Source organism: Macaca nemestrina, chromosome 2 (assembly GCF_043159975.1).
Source record: "Macaca nemestrina isolate mMacNem1 chromosome 2, mMacNem.hap1, whole genome shotgun sequence".
Taxonomy (NCBI): domain Eukaryota; kingdom Metazoa; phylum Chordata; class Mammalia; order Primates; family Cercopithecidae; genus Macaca; species Macaca nemestrina.
In genome coordinates, this window is record NC_092126.1 from 169,893,420 (window position 1) to 169,910,060 (window position 16,641).

At 39.9% G+C, this 16,641-nt stretch overlaps 1 protein-coding gene and 1 long non-coding RNA gene across 6 annotated transcripts in view; one reads left to right on the forward strand and one right to left on the reverse strand.

The window, feature by feature from the left end:
• The window catches only part of LOC105470379 (GRAM domain containing 1C), a 116,408-nt gene that overhangs the window by 59,002 nt on the left and 40,765 nt on the right, over positions 1-16,641 (reverse strand). For all 5 annotated transcript variants that reach the window (XM_071092396.1, XM_011722294.3, XM_071092397.1 and 2 more), the window contains 3 exons: positions 12,940-13,043; positions 12,272-12,367; positions 5,706-5,786 (listed from right to left, as the gene is read on the reverse strand). In XM_071092396.1, the coding sequence (XP_070948497.1) occupies positions 5,706-5,786; positions 12,272-12,367; positions 12,940-13,043 (281 nt within the window). The remainder of the gene's footprint in view (positions 1-5,705; positions 5,787-12,271; positions 12,368-12,939; positions 13,044-16,641) is intronic.
• LOC139362061 (uncharacterized) lies at positions 189-5,131 on the forward strand. Its single transcript, XR_011620347.1, has 3 exons — positions 189-308; positions 2,556-2,640; positions 5,013-5,131. It is a non-coding gene; the product is annotated as an uncharacterized lncRNA (long non-coding RNA).

Genomic DNA, 16,641 nt, shown 5'->3' on the forward strand with positions numbered 1-16,641 from the left:
TCATGGATTCTGAGCACTCAACAAGTTGGTATTTGGGGGTGGGGTAGGAAGGTGCCTATGGCAACACTGGAGTTTTCAGCCAGTGCTAGAATAGAGCACCCCACGGTAATGACAATGAATCTGAAAGTGACCGGCCTAGGTGAAGGAGGTTTCCTTGCCAAAGCGCAACCTGGAAGGGCAGCGTAGAGCTGAGTTGAGAGCAACACACAGCTATGCATTGCTCCACGTCCTAGTAGTAGACGCCACGCGCTGCGAGACCTGCTGCCTGTGGACCTGCCCTGTGAGCATCACCCAGGCCAGGAGCAAGGGTACGTGGCTCCGGTGAAGCAGGGCACCCAAACACCCAGAGACACTCGGCAGGGGCTTGGACTTGGGGCTTCCAAGCTAGTCACTTCTTTTCCCTTACCGAGGGCCAGAGAGACTGGGCTTGGCAAGCCCCTCACCCATACCCACTTTTCTCCTCTGTCCCCACCCCATCTCAGACTTGTAGGCTACTTCTCCAAGCATCCCCACTCCAGCAAAGTGAAAGCATTTGAGTTGGGCACTGCTTGGGAGAGCCCGTCCTCAGCCGTTGAGTTCAAAAGGCCATTCAACATAAAGAGCTCTGGAGGCCAAAATGTGTCCACTTCAGGGAGGTGCTTAGCTGGGGAGTAGGGAGGAAAGGAGGTTAAGTTCCCACCTGCCAGTGGCAAAGAAAGAACGTTTCTTGGCTGGGCGGTGGCTCACATCTGTAATCCCAGTACTTTGGGAGGCCAAGGCGGGCAGATCACCTGAGGTCGGGAGTTCGAGACCAGTCTGACCAACATGGAGAAATCCCGTCTCTACTAAAAATACAAAATTAGCCACGTGCAGTGGCGCATGCCTATAATCCCAGCTACTCAGGAGGATGAGGCAGGTGAATCGTTTGAACCTAGGAGACAGAGGTTGCAGTGAGCCGAGATCGCCATTGCACTCTAGCCCGGGCAACAAGAGCAAAATTCCAACTCAAAAAAAAAAAAAAAAAAAAAGCCTTTCTTATCTGCGGGAAATCTCTACTGCTCCCCTTAAACCATTTCTTTTAATAGCAGCTTTACTGTGCTATAATTCAAATACCAGAAAATTCATCCCTTTAAGTGTACAATTCAGGCAGTTTTCACATATCCAGAGTTAAACCACCACCACCACTAATTTCAGGACATGTTGTCAACCCAGAAAGATACCTGACTCCATCAGCTGTCACTTCTCATTACTCCCTCCTCCTGGCAATAGCTTTACTATTTCTATTTCTATGAATTCGCCTATTCTAAACATTTCATAAGAACAGAATCCTACAGTACGTGTTCTTTTGTGACTGGTGTCTTTCACTTAGCATTATGTTTTCAAGGCTCATCTATATTGTAGCATGTATCGGTACTTCACTACATTTTATTACTGAATGATATTCCATTGTGTGGATATACCTTTTTTTTTGAGACAGAGTTTTGCTCTTATTGCCCAGGCTGGAGTGCAGTGGTGTGATCGCGGCTCACCGCAACTTCTGCCTCCCAGGTTCAAGCGATTCTCCTGCCTCAGCCTCCTGAGTAGCTGGGATTACAGGCATGTGCCACGGCAACCGGCTAATTTTGTATTTTTAGTAAAGATGGGGTTTCTTCCATGTTGATCAGGCTGGTCTCGAACTCCCGACCTCAGGTGACCTGCCCGCCTCAGCCTCCCAAAGCCTGGGATTACAGGCATGAGCCACCGCGCCAGGCCATACATTTTATTTATACATTAATCACTTGATAGACATTTGGATTGTATCTACTTTTTGGCTATTATGAATAATAAATGCTGCTATGAACGTTGGGGTACACGTTTTTATAAGAACAGATCTATGGTAAACATTTTGAGGAGCTGCCAAACTGTTTTTCAAAGTGGCTGCATCATTTTACAATCTTTCCAGCAATGTACTTGAGGGATCCACTTTCTCCACATCCTCAACAGCATTTGCATTTAAAAAAAAATTTGTTCAGCTTTACTGAAGTATAATTAACAAATAGGAATGGTACATATTTAAGGCATACAATTTGATGTTTTGATATGCATATACATTGTGGTTGCCACAATCAGGTTAATTAACATGTCCATTACCTCATGTAGTTATCATTTGCTTGCCTTCTTTCTTTTTTTGTACTGGTGAAAAAACTTAAGATCTACTCTCTTAGCAAATTTCAAGTACACAACACAGTATTGTTAACTGTAGTCAACATGGTGCACATTTGATCTCCAGAATACATTCATCTTGCATAAATGAAACTTTGTACCCTTTAACCAACATCTTCCCATTTCTTCCTACCCCTGGCAACTACCACTTTACTCTCTGCTTTGAGTTCAACTTGTATAAATTCTACTTGATAATGGTATATAACCTTTGTATATGTTGCTGGATTTGGTTTGCTAATATTTTGTTGAGGATTTTTGTGTCATTGTTCATAAGGGATATGGGTCCAGAGTTTTCTTATGGTGATGTCTGGTTTTGGTATCAAGGTAATACTGTACTCATAGATCAAATTGTGAAGTGTTCTCTCTATTTTTAGAATACTGGGTGAAGGACTGGTGTTAATTCTACCATAAACAGTTGGTTCACCAATGAAGCCACCTGGGCCTGGGCTTTTCTTTGTGGTAGGTTCTTTATCACTAATTCAATCTCTTTTCTTGTTATAGGTTTATTCAAATTCTCTATTTCTACTTGAGTCAGTTTTTGTAGTTTGTGACTTTCTAAGTACTTAACCGTTTCATTTAGGGTAAATAATTTGTTGGCATACAATTATTCACAATATTTCCTTATACTTTTCTTATTTCATATAAGGTTAGTAGTATTGTCACCACTTTCAGTCCTGAATTTTATAATTTTAGTCTTCTTTCTTTTTTTCTTGGTTGAACTAGCTAAAGGTTTGTCAATTTTCATTTTTTATAAAGAAGCAACTTTTGGGCTGGGTGCGGTGGCTCATGCCTGTAATCCCAGCACTTTGGGAGGCCAAGGTGGGTGGAACACCTGAGGTCAGAAGACCAGCCTGATCAATATGGTGAAACCCTACCTCTACTAAAAATGCCAAAAATTAGCCGGGCATGGTGGCGGGTGCCTGTAGTCCCAGCTACTTGGGAGGCTAAGGCAAGAGAATCGCTTGCACCTGTGAGACAGAGGTTGCGGTGAGCTGAGATCGCGCCACCACTGCACTCCAGCCTGGGCGACAGAGTAAAACTCTGTATCAAGAAAAAAAAAAAAAAAAAAGCGGGGGGGGGGGCTGGATGCGGTGGCTCATGCCTGTAATCCCAGCACTTTGGGAGGCCAAGGCGGGCAGATCATGAGATCAGGAGATCGAGACCATCCTGGCCAACATGGTGAAACCCCATCTCTACTAAAAATACAAAAATTAGCTGGGCGTGGTGGTGCATGCCTATAATCCCAGTTACTCGGGAGGCTGAGGCAGGAGAATACCTTGAACCAGGGAGCTGGAGGTTGCAGGGAGCCGAGATCATGCCACAGCGCTCTAGCCTGGTGACAGAGTGAGACTCCGTCTCAGACCAAAAAAAAAAAAAAGAAAGAAACAACTTTTGGTTCTGTCTCTATTTTTCTATTCTTTCCTTCATTCATTTCTGTTATAATCTTTATTATTTCCTTGCTGCTTCTTGCTTTGAATTTAGTTTGCTGTCCTTTTTCTAATTTCTTTTTCTTTTTTTTTTTTTTTTTGAGACACAGTCTCTCTCTCGCCCAGGCTGGAGTGCAGTGGAGCAATCTCAGCTCACTGTAAGCTCCGCCTCCCGGGTTCATACCGGTACTTCAGTGTAGCTGGGACTACAGGTGACTGCCACCAAGCCCAGCTAATTTTTTGTACTTTTAGTAGAGACAGGGTTTCACCGTAACATGTTAGTCAGGATGGTCTCAATCTCCCGGCCTCATGATCCGCCCACCTCGGCCTCCCAAAGTGCTGGGATTGCAGGCGTGAGCCACTGTGCCCGGCCTCTAATTTCTTAAGGCAGAAATACAGGTTATTGGCTCACTATCATTCTTTTTTAATATAGACGTTTACAGTTATAAATTTCCTTCTAAATACTGCTTTAGCTGCATCCCATAGGTTTTGGTATGTTGTGTTTTTGTTTTCATCTAACCCAAAGTATTTGCTAATTTCCCTCATGGTTTCTTCTTTCACCCATTGGTTATTTAGGAGTATTCTGTTTTAATTTCCACTTTTTGTGAATTTTCCAAATGTCCTTCTGTTATTTATTTCTAATTTCATGCCATTGTGCTCAGAGAACATATTTAGTATGATTTCAGTACTGTTAAATGTACTGACACTTGTTTTCTGACCTAGCATATTGTCTATTCTGGAGAATGTTTCATGTGCACTTGAAAAGGATATACATATTCTGCTACTGTTTGGTGAAGTGCATCACAGATGTCTTTTAGTTAGTCTATAGTGGTTTTTCAAGTCTTATATTTCCTTGTTGGTCTTCTGTCTAGTTGTTCTATCAATCATTGAAAGTGGGGTATTGAATTCTCCAACATTGTTTGCTAATTATATTTTAAATAAATAGAGATGGGGTTTCGCCATGTTGCTCAGGCTGGCTCTGAACTCCTGGACTCAAGCTATCCACCTGCCTCAGTCTCCCAGAGTGCTGGGATTACAGGCATGAGCCACCACACCCAGCCCCAAGTTTTACTGTTGAATTGTCTGTTTCCCTTCAATTCTGCCAACTTTTGCTTTGTATATTTTGGGGCTCTGTATGAGGTCTGTATATGTTTATGATTGTTATGAATTCCAGATGAATTGACCCTTTATTCTTCCTTGTATCCAATACTTTTTGTCTTAAAAAGACTATTTTGGCTGATATTACTACATTCACTTCTGTTTTGTTTACTGTTTGCATGATGTATCATATTTCTTCCTTTCACTTTAAATCTATTTGTGCCTGTCAATCTAATTTGTCTCTTATAGCATATAGATAGATCATGGGTTTTTTTTGTTTGATTGTTTGTTTGTTTTTTGAAACAGGGTCTCACTCTGTCACCCAGGCTGGAATGCTGTGGCACGATCATGGCTCACCGCAGCCTCGACCTCCCAGGCTCAGGTGATCCTCCCACCTCAGCCTCCCAAGTAGCTGGGACTACAGGTAAGCGTCACCCCACCCAGTTAATTTTTATATTTTTTGTAGAGACAGGGTTTTGCCATGTTATCCAGGGTGGTCTCAAACTCTTGGGCTCAAGCAATCTGCTGACCTCAGACTCCCAAAGTGCTAAGATTACAGGCATGAGCCACTGTGCCTGGCTTGGTTCATGTATTTTTTCATTCTACCTATCTCTGCCTTTTGGTTGCAGTGTTTAATCCACTTATGTTTAATGGCTATTTTGCTATTTGTTTTCTACATGTCCTGTGTCATCTTTGTCCCTGTGTGCCACCATTACTGCCTTCCTATGTGTTAAAAACACATTTTCTAGTGTATCATTTTAATTCCTTCGCTGTTTATTTTTTATTTTTTTATTTTTATTTATTTTCTTGGTGTTTACCCTGGGGATTATAATTAACATCTTAACTTGTAACTATAGACCTTGCTTTGATTGAAGTTTCTACTTAGAATTTCAATTATCTAGTCAAATTTAGTTAAGAAAAATAAAAAGGAGCTCTTCAATTCACAAATACACTAGGAGGTTCTTAAAATAAGCAACTGCCTATGGTATGAACACTTACCTTATCTAATAATACATTCTGCCACAACCTAAAGATACTGAGGTAACTTCTATCCCTGGCACCAAAAGATGTGAAGAAAAACTGCAAAGAAAAATAATAGGACAATTTTAGTGTCATGGAAAATAAGAGGAGATTATCTGTCATGAAGGTCTATGGGGACTTGCTTATGGTTAAAACAAACTAGTAGGTCAACACTGCCTACTTTGTATACTATTTTTATTTAACTTTGTATTATAATAGAAGAAACACAGGTAGTTGCTATATGAACAAGGTGTCTTTACAAAATGTATCTTCCAATAAACACAATTTTGTCAGTGTTTACTAGCAATGGGGACTTGAAATAGGTAGCTATTTATGTTTCTCAGTTTAACTGTGGAAATCAATCTAAATAAAATTATGAAAAAATGAAAACTTTTATTCTGAACTTTGCAAAGAGATATGAATTGGTTGCCACTTGAGCCAAGTATACACAAAGAATAAGAAAAAAATATATGTGGATTTCAGATAAGATTTAAGGATCTTAATTTTTAATTACATCAGTTTTCATGGTCTTCTAAAACCTCCAGATATACCTCTCTCTGCTAATTATAGATATAAAGCACCCATGCTAACACTGCACTTTTCTTTGAATGCTGTAACAGAAAAGTAGCATGTTTTAATCTATAATTCTACATTTTATTTAATTGATTTTTGCAAAGTCATATTTTAAAATAGGCTTTTATAAGAAAATGCAACAAGACAGCACTAAATACAGTCTTCTCAGTGTTTTCTCTCTTCCAGTTCCCTAGTTAATGACCTTTCATGGCTAAGCAGCTATTGTTAGGAAGGAGAAAGCTCAGTTCTATGCTGGATTAAGTTATTTTATTAAGTAAAATATCAAACAGATAATATTTTGGATGTTAATGCTTTTCATAGAAAGACTTTAGAGTGCTATTTTCTAATTCATTAAATTGAAACTTTGCTATACATTATTCATAAAGCAAAACTTTTTACAAAGAAGATATACACAGGATCTCTTCCAAATAGAATTATATACATAATATGTGATCTAATGATCAATACTTGCTGTTCCCTATTCCCTTTTCTTAGGCCAAATTGTTTTGCCTAATTATAATAACCTTATAACCCTGTGTTCAGATATATAGATTTTAAAAATCTCCTAGTCTATCTCATTTTCACCACTGTGTTATGCTTGCTAATTCCCACTTCCTGTACTAAATAGCTTAGTATTAACTTTATCTACTCTCATGCACAACCACCACATTCCCAACTCCTTAAAATGACCAGCTTTTTGGATAATCTACATAAATTACTACCTTTCTTTTATTCCTTGCTAGATATCCAACCTCAAAAACATATTAATAAGTCTTGATTTGGCTGGGCACGGTGGCCCACGCCTGTAATCCCAGCATTTTGGGAGGCCAAGGTGGGTGGATCACCTGAGGTCAGGAGCTCAAGACCAGCCTGACCAACATGATGAAACCCGGTCTCTACTAAAAATACAAAAATTAGCCTGGCATGGTGGTGGCATGTGCCTGTAGTCCCAGCTTCTCGGGAGGCTGAGGCTGGAGAATCGCTTGAACCTGGGAGGTGGAGGTTGCAGTGAGCTAAGATCATGCCACTGTACTCCAGCCTGTGCGCCAGAGTGAGACTAGGTCTCAGACAAAAATAATAAATAAATAAATAAAATAAAATAAATCTTGATTCAATAATAGCCTTCTTATGAGTTTGGGAAGAGTTCCGGATAATGATATCTCTAAGTCGCTGAGGCATAGAATATATTCTAGAACCTAAAACAACTAAAATTGCTATGATTAACCTTCCTTTAGTCACAGAGTATATAAAAGGGGTGAATATTTAGTAGTACAGAATTTTTTACCATGATGATGAAAAAATGAAATCATTGCGTTAACATAGTGAGGAAGTTAAGACCACGGTCTCTGCAATTAAATGAACTGGGTTCACAGTCTTGTTCTATCACCTATTGTTAGTTCTGTGAATTGGCTCACTTTTCTTTTCTTTAGTTTTCTCATCTACAAAGTGAGAATAATTATCACAGTGGATCTTTATAAGAATTAAATAAGAAAATATATGTAAAGAGCTTAAAGTAGTATCTATATAACAGTAAGTGTTCAGTAAATGCTGACTTACTGACATTATTAAAATTTAAATGCTTGATCCTGAAATTCCATACATGTGTGAGAAACGTCACACATGAGCATAAGAGGGCATGGTCAGGCTGTTCACTGCAGCACTGTTTGTAATAACAAAATATTAGAAAGAAACTAATTGTAAAGGAAATCGCGGTATATCCATTCTATGAAATACCATACAGCATTTTTTTTAAAATAGGTGGGTCTATCTACATATGCAGACCTATGACTACAAGAGATAATGTTGTTGTTGTTGTTTAAAAAAAAGGAGAGCTGATGAACAACACATATAAGATTACATTTACTTTTTTTAAAAAAAGAGTAAAACCGGACATTTATACATGCATGCCTGTATGTAAATACAAAGAAAGGAAGTCTGAAAAGTCTGAAAAGATATATACCAAACTGACAGCATTTGCCTCTAGAAAGAAAATGGATTGGGGATTATGGGTATGGAATGAAGATGTTAGTTTTGAAATTGTTTGACGATTTTTTTTAAAAAAATGAAAAAGTATATTATGCATTAATTGTAAAACTAAGAATATTTAAGTCTTCCTCTTTCCTTCCCAAACAGTTCAGCCCTAAAGCTATTGGTGGAACAGACAAAAGTAGGCATCCACACTAGGAGTGTGGGAGGCAACAGAGGAGGTGCAGTAGCCTAAAGCAAAGTGTCAAAACCAGATGAGAATGAAGAGGTTGGCCGGGTGCAGTGGCTTACACTGGTAATCCCAGCACTTTGGGAGGCTGAGGCAGGCAGATCACCTGAGCTCAGGAGTTTGAGACCAGCCTGGTCCATATGATGCAACCCCGTCTCTACTAAAAATACAAAAATTAGCTGGGTGTGCTGGCAGGCACCTGCAATCTGAGCTACTGGGGAGGCTGAGGCAGGAGAATTGCTTGAACCTGGGAGGTGGAGGTTGCAGTGAGCCGAGATCGCACCACTGCACTCCAGCCTCATTGACAAGAGTGAAATTCTGTTTCCAAAAAAAGAAAAAAAAATGAAGAGGTCATCCCCTGTGTGGAGGGTCAGAGCCTCAGTGAGTAAGGGCCTCCACATATGGTGATGACGTGGAGAACTGTGTTAGAACAAGAACGGGGTGAAAAAAGTATGGAGGAGGAGCATGAGTCAGAGTTCAAGGAGGGTGACCACGTAAAGGGGTAGCTTTGTGTGTGGTGTCAAGTGTCAAAGACCAAACATGGTGAAGAGTGGCCACGAATGAGCACACCCTACAATGACATGTCAGAACCAGAGCAGGTGAGGGCGGCGTAGTGTTAAAGAGTCCATGAAGGTGGTCTTGTGCTGGAGTATCAGAGCCTGAGCAGGGTGGGGACAGCAACCACACATAGTGACAAACTGGCACAAGCAGGGAACAGAGGGTGTCCCTGTAGAGGGCAATCTGGCAGAGGGTAAAACAACTTGGCATGGAGTATCAGCCCAAGCAGGACAAAGAGAGTCGGTTTTTTGTTTCTTGTTTTTTGAGATGAAGTCTTGCTCTGTCACCCAGGCTGGAGTGCAATGGCACGATCTTGACTCACTGCAAGCTCCACCTCCCGGGTTCATGCCATTCTCCTGCCCCAGCCTCCCGAGTAGCTGGGACTACAGGCGCCCGCTACCACGCCTGGCTAATTTTTTGTATTTTTAGTAGAGACAGGGTTTCACCATATTGGCCAGGCTGGTCTTGAACTCCTGACCTCACGATCCACCCGCCTCGGCCTCCCAAAGTGCTGGGATTACAGGTGTGAGCCACTGAGCCCAGCCGATAGTTTTTACATGATGACAGCATCTGTGTCATGGTGTGATGGGCAGCAACGTGATTCTAAGTGTCAGAAACCAAGTCAGGTAATGAGGCATCCATGTGGGAGAGAGATGGCAGTGGAGATGAAAATTGGTTATACAAAGGCCCAATGATTAAATAAGTAACTATACTAAGGATAATGGGAGCCTGGTTTCTCACAACCAGAGAAAAGAGTTACAAATATGGAAAGGAAGAAAACAAAAATAAACTCTGTAGTGTTAGATGGGACTTGGAGGTCCTGATGTGAATTTATGTTTTGGATAGATGGATGGATAGATGGATAAATAGATGTATAAGTGAGTGTATATATGTGTATGCATTATGCATATGTGTGTGTGATTATATAGATTTAATGTACACCCTTATTATGCCCCCTTAAAGGGTTTGAAAATAGTTATACCCCTCCCCCAATCCCATAGCAATGAACACACTGGCTTCTTTCAGTTTCCCCTAAAAGAAACTAGGATTCCTTGGAGAAGTGGTTGATCCCAGGGCTGGGGCAGGGAAAGCCTGAAACATCTTGGGCCAAAAAAATAAGAAAATGCTCAAACACACTGAGAATACTCAAAAGGATACTGGAGCCAGCTTAAAGGGCTCCCACTGGCCAAATTTGGAACAATGTGAGCATCAAAATAAATAATGATAGTAATGGCTTATAATTCATTGAATAAGATAAGAAATCACCAGTTCATACTGACATAAGTAAATGAATGGATAAATTCAAAGTATGGTAAGAATGGTATATCTGCATAGTTTCAAAATACCTTCCCCCAGGCTGGGCGCGGTGGCTCACGTCTCTAATCCCAACACTTTTGGAGGCCAAGGTGGGTGGATCGCCTGAGGTCAGGAGTTCAAGACCAGCCTGACCAACATAGTGAAACCCCATCTCTACTAAAACTACAAAAAAATTAGCTGGGCATGGTGGTGCATGCCTGTAATCCCTGCTACTTGGGAGGCTGAGGCAGGAGAATCGCTTGAACCCAGGAGGTGGAGGTTGCAGTGAGCCAAGATCGCACCATTGCACTCCAGCCTGGGCAATAAAAATGAAACTCCGTCTCTTAAAAAAAAAAAAAAAAAAAAAAAAAAAAAAGCCTTTCCCCAAAATACTTATTACTACAAAGGAAAATAGATTATACTAAAGTCTGCAGACACCACCTTAATCGAATGTTCAAAGTAGATATCACCAGTAATGGTAGAAGTTAAAATCATGTGCCATCTGATAGGATGTAGTGGTGAGAGCAGAGCGTCATTTCCAGGTATTTCTTCCAAAATTACATAACCTAAATTTAATCACAAGGGAACATCAGACAAACACAAATTGAGGGATATCCTACAAACTAACTGACCTGTAATCTTTAAAAGTATCAAAGACATAAAAGTCAAGAAAAGACTAAGGAACTCTTCCAGGAAATTAAGGAGCATGATAATTAAATGTAATGTGTAATTCTGAACTGAGTCTGTTTGCTATAAAGGATATTATTGGGATAGTCATGGAAATTGAATGGGGTCTAAGAATTGAATGGTGGTAACAGATCAGTGTTAATTTTTTGATGTTGAATTATATTGTGGTTATATAGAAGAATGTCTTTGTTGGAAGTACATGCCAGAGTATCTAAGGTGATAGAGGATCAGGGTAAGAATTTATTCTCAATTAGTGCAGGAGCAAAAGCTCTTTGTACTGCATTTGGAAGTGTTCCGTAGGGATAAAACTGTTTAAAAATAAAAATAGCCAGACTCAGTGGTGCACACCAGAAGTCCCAGCTACTTGGGAAACTAAGGTTGGAGGATCGCATGAGCCCAAATGCTTGAGGCTAGCCTGTGCAACATAGCAAGACCCTGTCTCTAAAAAAAGAATAAGATAAAATTTAAAGTGAATTTAAAAGAATATCCACAAGATTAAAAAGTACAATTACAAAGATTTAATATCACGGTACTAATACTCTCTCCCCTCCTCCCCCAAAACTCTCCCTGTCTCTTTTTCTCCCTCCCTACCCCTCCTCTTTTTTTCTCTTTCCTTTTTTTTTCTTTCCTTCCTTCATCTCCTTCTTTCTTCTTTCTTTTTCTTTCTCATCACTACACTTCTAATATCTCTCACGCAGGGCCCTAACCAATTTTCCAGGTGGTTAAGAAATATTCTTGATATATCCCCACTAAGAAATGGCAGATATTGTAGGTGAATAATAAAAATTATGTCAGTTAAAGATAATTGCCTGTTTTAAAAAAAGAATACAGTGGTTAGTGCTCATGTGTATGCTATCCAAATCTCTGTTCACCAGGAGCATTTTTTATTAGTTGCTATTGTGCAGTGATTACTGACTGAAAAATACTCATGGAATTATTAGAGTATTTAGAAATAAGGACATTGTGCTAATGTTACCAATCTAGAAATGAAAAATATGGGTGAAAGTTATCTGTAAACTATAAAGTACAAAAAATGTTAGCAGTCATTTAAAGTTAACGACTAATATAACTGCATACAGAATTCTAGTATTAAACATATGTGTATCAGATATTCCTAACTCCAGGAAGAAATGTCTAATTTCCCAATGTTGATGGTGAGTATGAGGCAGATTTTCTTCACATTATGTAATATAACAAAGATAGAAAAGTTTTTCACCTTTTCACTTTCTGTAACTATCTGGATAGCATTTGGGATGAGTCGAGCAGTTTTCTCCTTGGTCATGAAGGTTATATTCTTTAAAGCAATAGAAATCTAAACACACAAAAGAATTTTTTAATGTATTTTTCAGAAACATACACAATACAAAATGCCAAGTATCCCATCAATCTAATCCAGAATATTCAACTTTGCAGTTGAATGTTCCTCAGGTTTTTCGACCTGAAGGAGTTAATAAGTACATGCTTGTATTCTCTGAGAAAAACAGGGTAAGCAGTTTGCCCTGCAGCATTCTCCCCCAACAACTCCTCTATCTAACATTAGTACAAAGTGTGAAAAGACATGTGGGTGTTCATGTTCCACATTAACACACAAACAAAAATCAGACAATCTGTCACTTAAGACATGGTTTTGGCAGCCATTAAGATATATGTTCAAGCTTTTTTCAATTAAAATATCTTTAACTATACTGGAACTCAATGTGTTAAATCAGAAAAATACATTATACACATATATACAACACATGTTTGTATTTACAGGCACACTAGTTTAGATGCACAATTATATATAAATTTACTTTGGAATCATCTAAAGTACAGTTTTTAAAAGAACTGTATCTATCTCTATGCAATTATTTGTATCAACAAATCAAATGCAAAATGTCTTACTGTAGTTTCCCATCTGAAGATGTTGCTATAGAAACATAGCCAGTTTTCTGAAAGGTATAGTCGTCCCTGAAGCAAAATGTCCCTCTGAAGAGCACAAGCATAATCTACATACACAAAAATAAGATACAGCTTATTCATGAAAATCTGAGAAATTAATAGACCTTATACTATATTTCAACAGATGGAAAGTCATCACTTTTTGTCCATTAGTTCATTCATTCACTGCTTCATATACTTTGGACACCATATGTCAGATATTTTGCTGTGCAGTAGGATTAGCAGAAATGGCTCTTGCCTTCATGGAACACAATGTACAGGGAAGGCAGAAAATACACAAATATAGAAATAAATATGATAATGACCCAGTGTAGAGAAAGCTATGAGAGCATATGCAGGTATGAGGAGGGCAGGGCAGAGAGTGTGTATCAGGAAGGATTCTTCTAAAAACAACTGATCTTTAACATGAAAAGATCAATAAAGGGTCAGCAGGATCATAAGGGAACAGCATATGCAAAGGCCTTTTGGTAGAAAAAAACACAGCACATTTGAGGAACTATTAGATCTTTGGGCTGGAGAAGCTGGCGAAGCTAGGTCATGTAAAGTCTCACAAGCCATAGTAGACTGCGGTTGTCATGAGATGCCACCGATGACCTTTAAGTGGAAGGAATAGGAACAGATGTATATATTTAAAGATTACTTTATTCACACTATGAGAATGAATTATGATAAATCAGTTGGAAGTCCAGAGAAAAGTTGATGGTGACTCAGACCAGAAGGTGACCATAGTAAGAGACAGAGTAGTTAGATTAAGACATATTTAGGAGGTAGTACTGATGGCGAATTGGTGATTGATTAGATGTTAGACAAAAGTAAAGAGGGGTCAAAGATGACTCAGAAAATTATATACATTTTAAGTCAGTTTCAAAGTTGTTTCTCTCAGCTGGGCTGGGCGCAGTGGCTCACGCCTGTAATCCCAACACTTTGGGAGGCCAAGGTCGGCAGATCACTTGAGGTCAGAAGTTCGAGACCAACCTGCCCAACATGGCGAAACCCTGTTTCTACTAAAAATACAAAAATTAGCCATGGTGGCGGGCACCTGTAATCCCAGTTACTAGGGAGGCTGAGGCAGGAGAATCTCTTGAACCTGGAAGGCGGAGGTTGCACTGAGCTGAGATCGTGCCACTGCACTCCAGTCTGGGAAATGGAGCTAGACTCTGTCTCCAAAAAAAAGAAAAAGTTGATTCTCCACGTCACCACTGAAGTCCAGCAAAATCAAGTCTGCCTGCCAAACAAGTTAACAAGTTAATACCATGCCTCTAAGGATAAGATCTGGCTCTGTGAAGAATGTAAACTGTACTGCTAAATTATTAATAATATAAGATATAAAGGGCTGCTATGAGGAGAATTAGCTTAACTGCTAAATTTTAAAACTCTATAAACTAATTAGCAATTTTAGGAAGATGTTCCATAAATCTCAAAATGTTTCCACTTAGTCATGTTAAATGTCTAAGCAAGTACTAAAAATTGAGCAAAGTAATTCAGTCTTTCACAATGTTTCCATCAGCAAAACAAAACTGAGGTGCCACCAAACAAAATTTTCTTGTAAATAATTAAGCGGGTTAGGTTACTCATTAACTAGTCTCCATCACTAAAACAGAGATTGGGCTAAAGGTCACCTTGAAATATCTTGAAATTTGTTTCCAAACCACCAAACCATTTTATCAATTAAATGCTTCTCAAACTTCAGACCAGAAATACCTGGTTGACTTATTAAAACACATATTGGGCCAAGCGTGGTGGCTCACACCTGCAATCTCAGCACTTTGGGAGGCCAAGGTGGGCGGATCACCTGAGGTCAGGAGTTTGAGATCAGCCTGGCCAAAATGGTGAAACCCCATCTCTACTAAAAATACAAAAATTAGCCAGGTATGGTGGCAGGCACCTGTAATTCCACCTACTCGGAAGGCTGAGGCATGGGAATCACTTGAACCCAGGAGGCAGAGGTTACAGTTAGCTGAGGTCACGCCATTGCACCCCAGCCTGGGCAACAGAGTGAGACTCTGTCTCCGAAAAACAAAACAAAACAAAACAAAAAAAACACCATATTGCTAGGCCTCTCCCCCCAGGTTTCTGATTAAATTGCTCTGGGGTGAGTCTGCATGTCCAACAAGCTCTCAGGTACTGACAATGTTGCTAGTCTGTGGACCACACTTTAAGAAACCACCGCATTATTTTACATTAACTATGTTCAAAGGCATAGTAACCACCTAGATTATTTTAACTGAAGACTATTTGATATACATCAGCAGACTTTTTCCAGGGTTTTTTGTTGTTGCTGTTGTTGTTGTCTCACTCTGTCGTCCATGCTAGAGTGCAGTGGCGCAATCTCAACTCACTGCAACCTCCGCCTTCTAAATCAAGCGTTTCTCATGTCTCAGTCTCCTGAGCAGCTGGGATTAAAAGCGTGTGCCACCACATCTGGCTTTTTTTTTTTTTTTTTTTTTTGACATGGAGTCTCCCTCTGTCGCCCAGGCTGGAGTGCAGTCGTGCGATCTAGGCTCACTGCAAGCTCCACTTCCCAGGTTCACGCCATTCTCCTGCCTCAGCCTCCCCAGTAGCTGGGACTACAGGCGCCCGCCACCATGCCCGGCTAATTTTTTGTGTTTTTAGTAGAGACGGGGTTTCACCGTGTTAGCCAGGATGGTCTCCATCTCCTGACCTCGTGATCTGCCTGCCTTGGCCTCCCAAAGTGCTGGGATTACAGGCGTGAGCCACCGTGCCCAGCCTGATTTTTTTTTAATGGCTTCTTGTCCAGGTGCAGTGCCTCAGACCTGTAATCCCAGCACTTTGGGAGGCCAAGGCAGGTAGATCACTTGAGATCAGGAGTTCAAGACCAGCCTGGCCAATATGGAGAAACCTCATCTCTACTAAAAATACAAAAATTAACCGGATGTGGTGGTGCGTGCCTGTAATCCCAGCTACTAGGGAGGCTGAGACACGAGAATCACTTGAACCTGGGAGGTGGAGGTTGCAGGGAGCCGAGATCACACCACTGCACTCCAGCCTGGGTGACACAGCGAGACTATCTCAAAAAAAAAAAAAAAAAAAAAAATATATATATATATATATATATATATATATGAGAAAAAAATGAAGTGGATTAATAGTAGTGCAAATAAAAAAGAGATCTAAGCAAGATTCAAAACAATAATCAGTCTGCTCCCATTTAAGTTTTTTTCCGTATATACAATCCTAAATATATACAGAAATTTTCTGAAATTATACCTAAGAAATTACTAACAATGGAAGAACATTGAAGTGGTCTTGGTTGTAAGGATCACTCAGTTTTCACTTTATGTCCTTATGTAGCATTTGAAAATTTTGTCATGGGACTGTATTACTTCCAATAAACAATGTTTTTAAAAATTGCTTTAATTCATTATTATAATATTTATTGAGCTGAACTGTCTTGAAATTCATTGAGTTCTAGACACTGAATTAAACATTTCCTAATGGTACCAAAAATTGGAGAAATTCTTATAAATAAATGTTTTTGTTTTTGTTTTTGTTGGAGACAAAGTCTTGTTCTGTCACCCAGGCTGGAGTGCACTGGCATGATCTCTCCTTACTGCAACCTCCACCTCCTGGGCTCAAGCAATCCTCCCACTTCAGCCTCCTAAGTAGCTGGGACTACAGGTATGT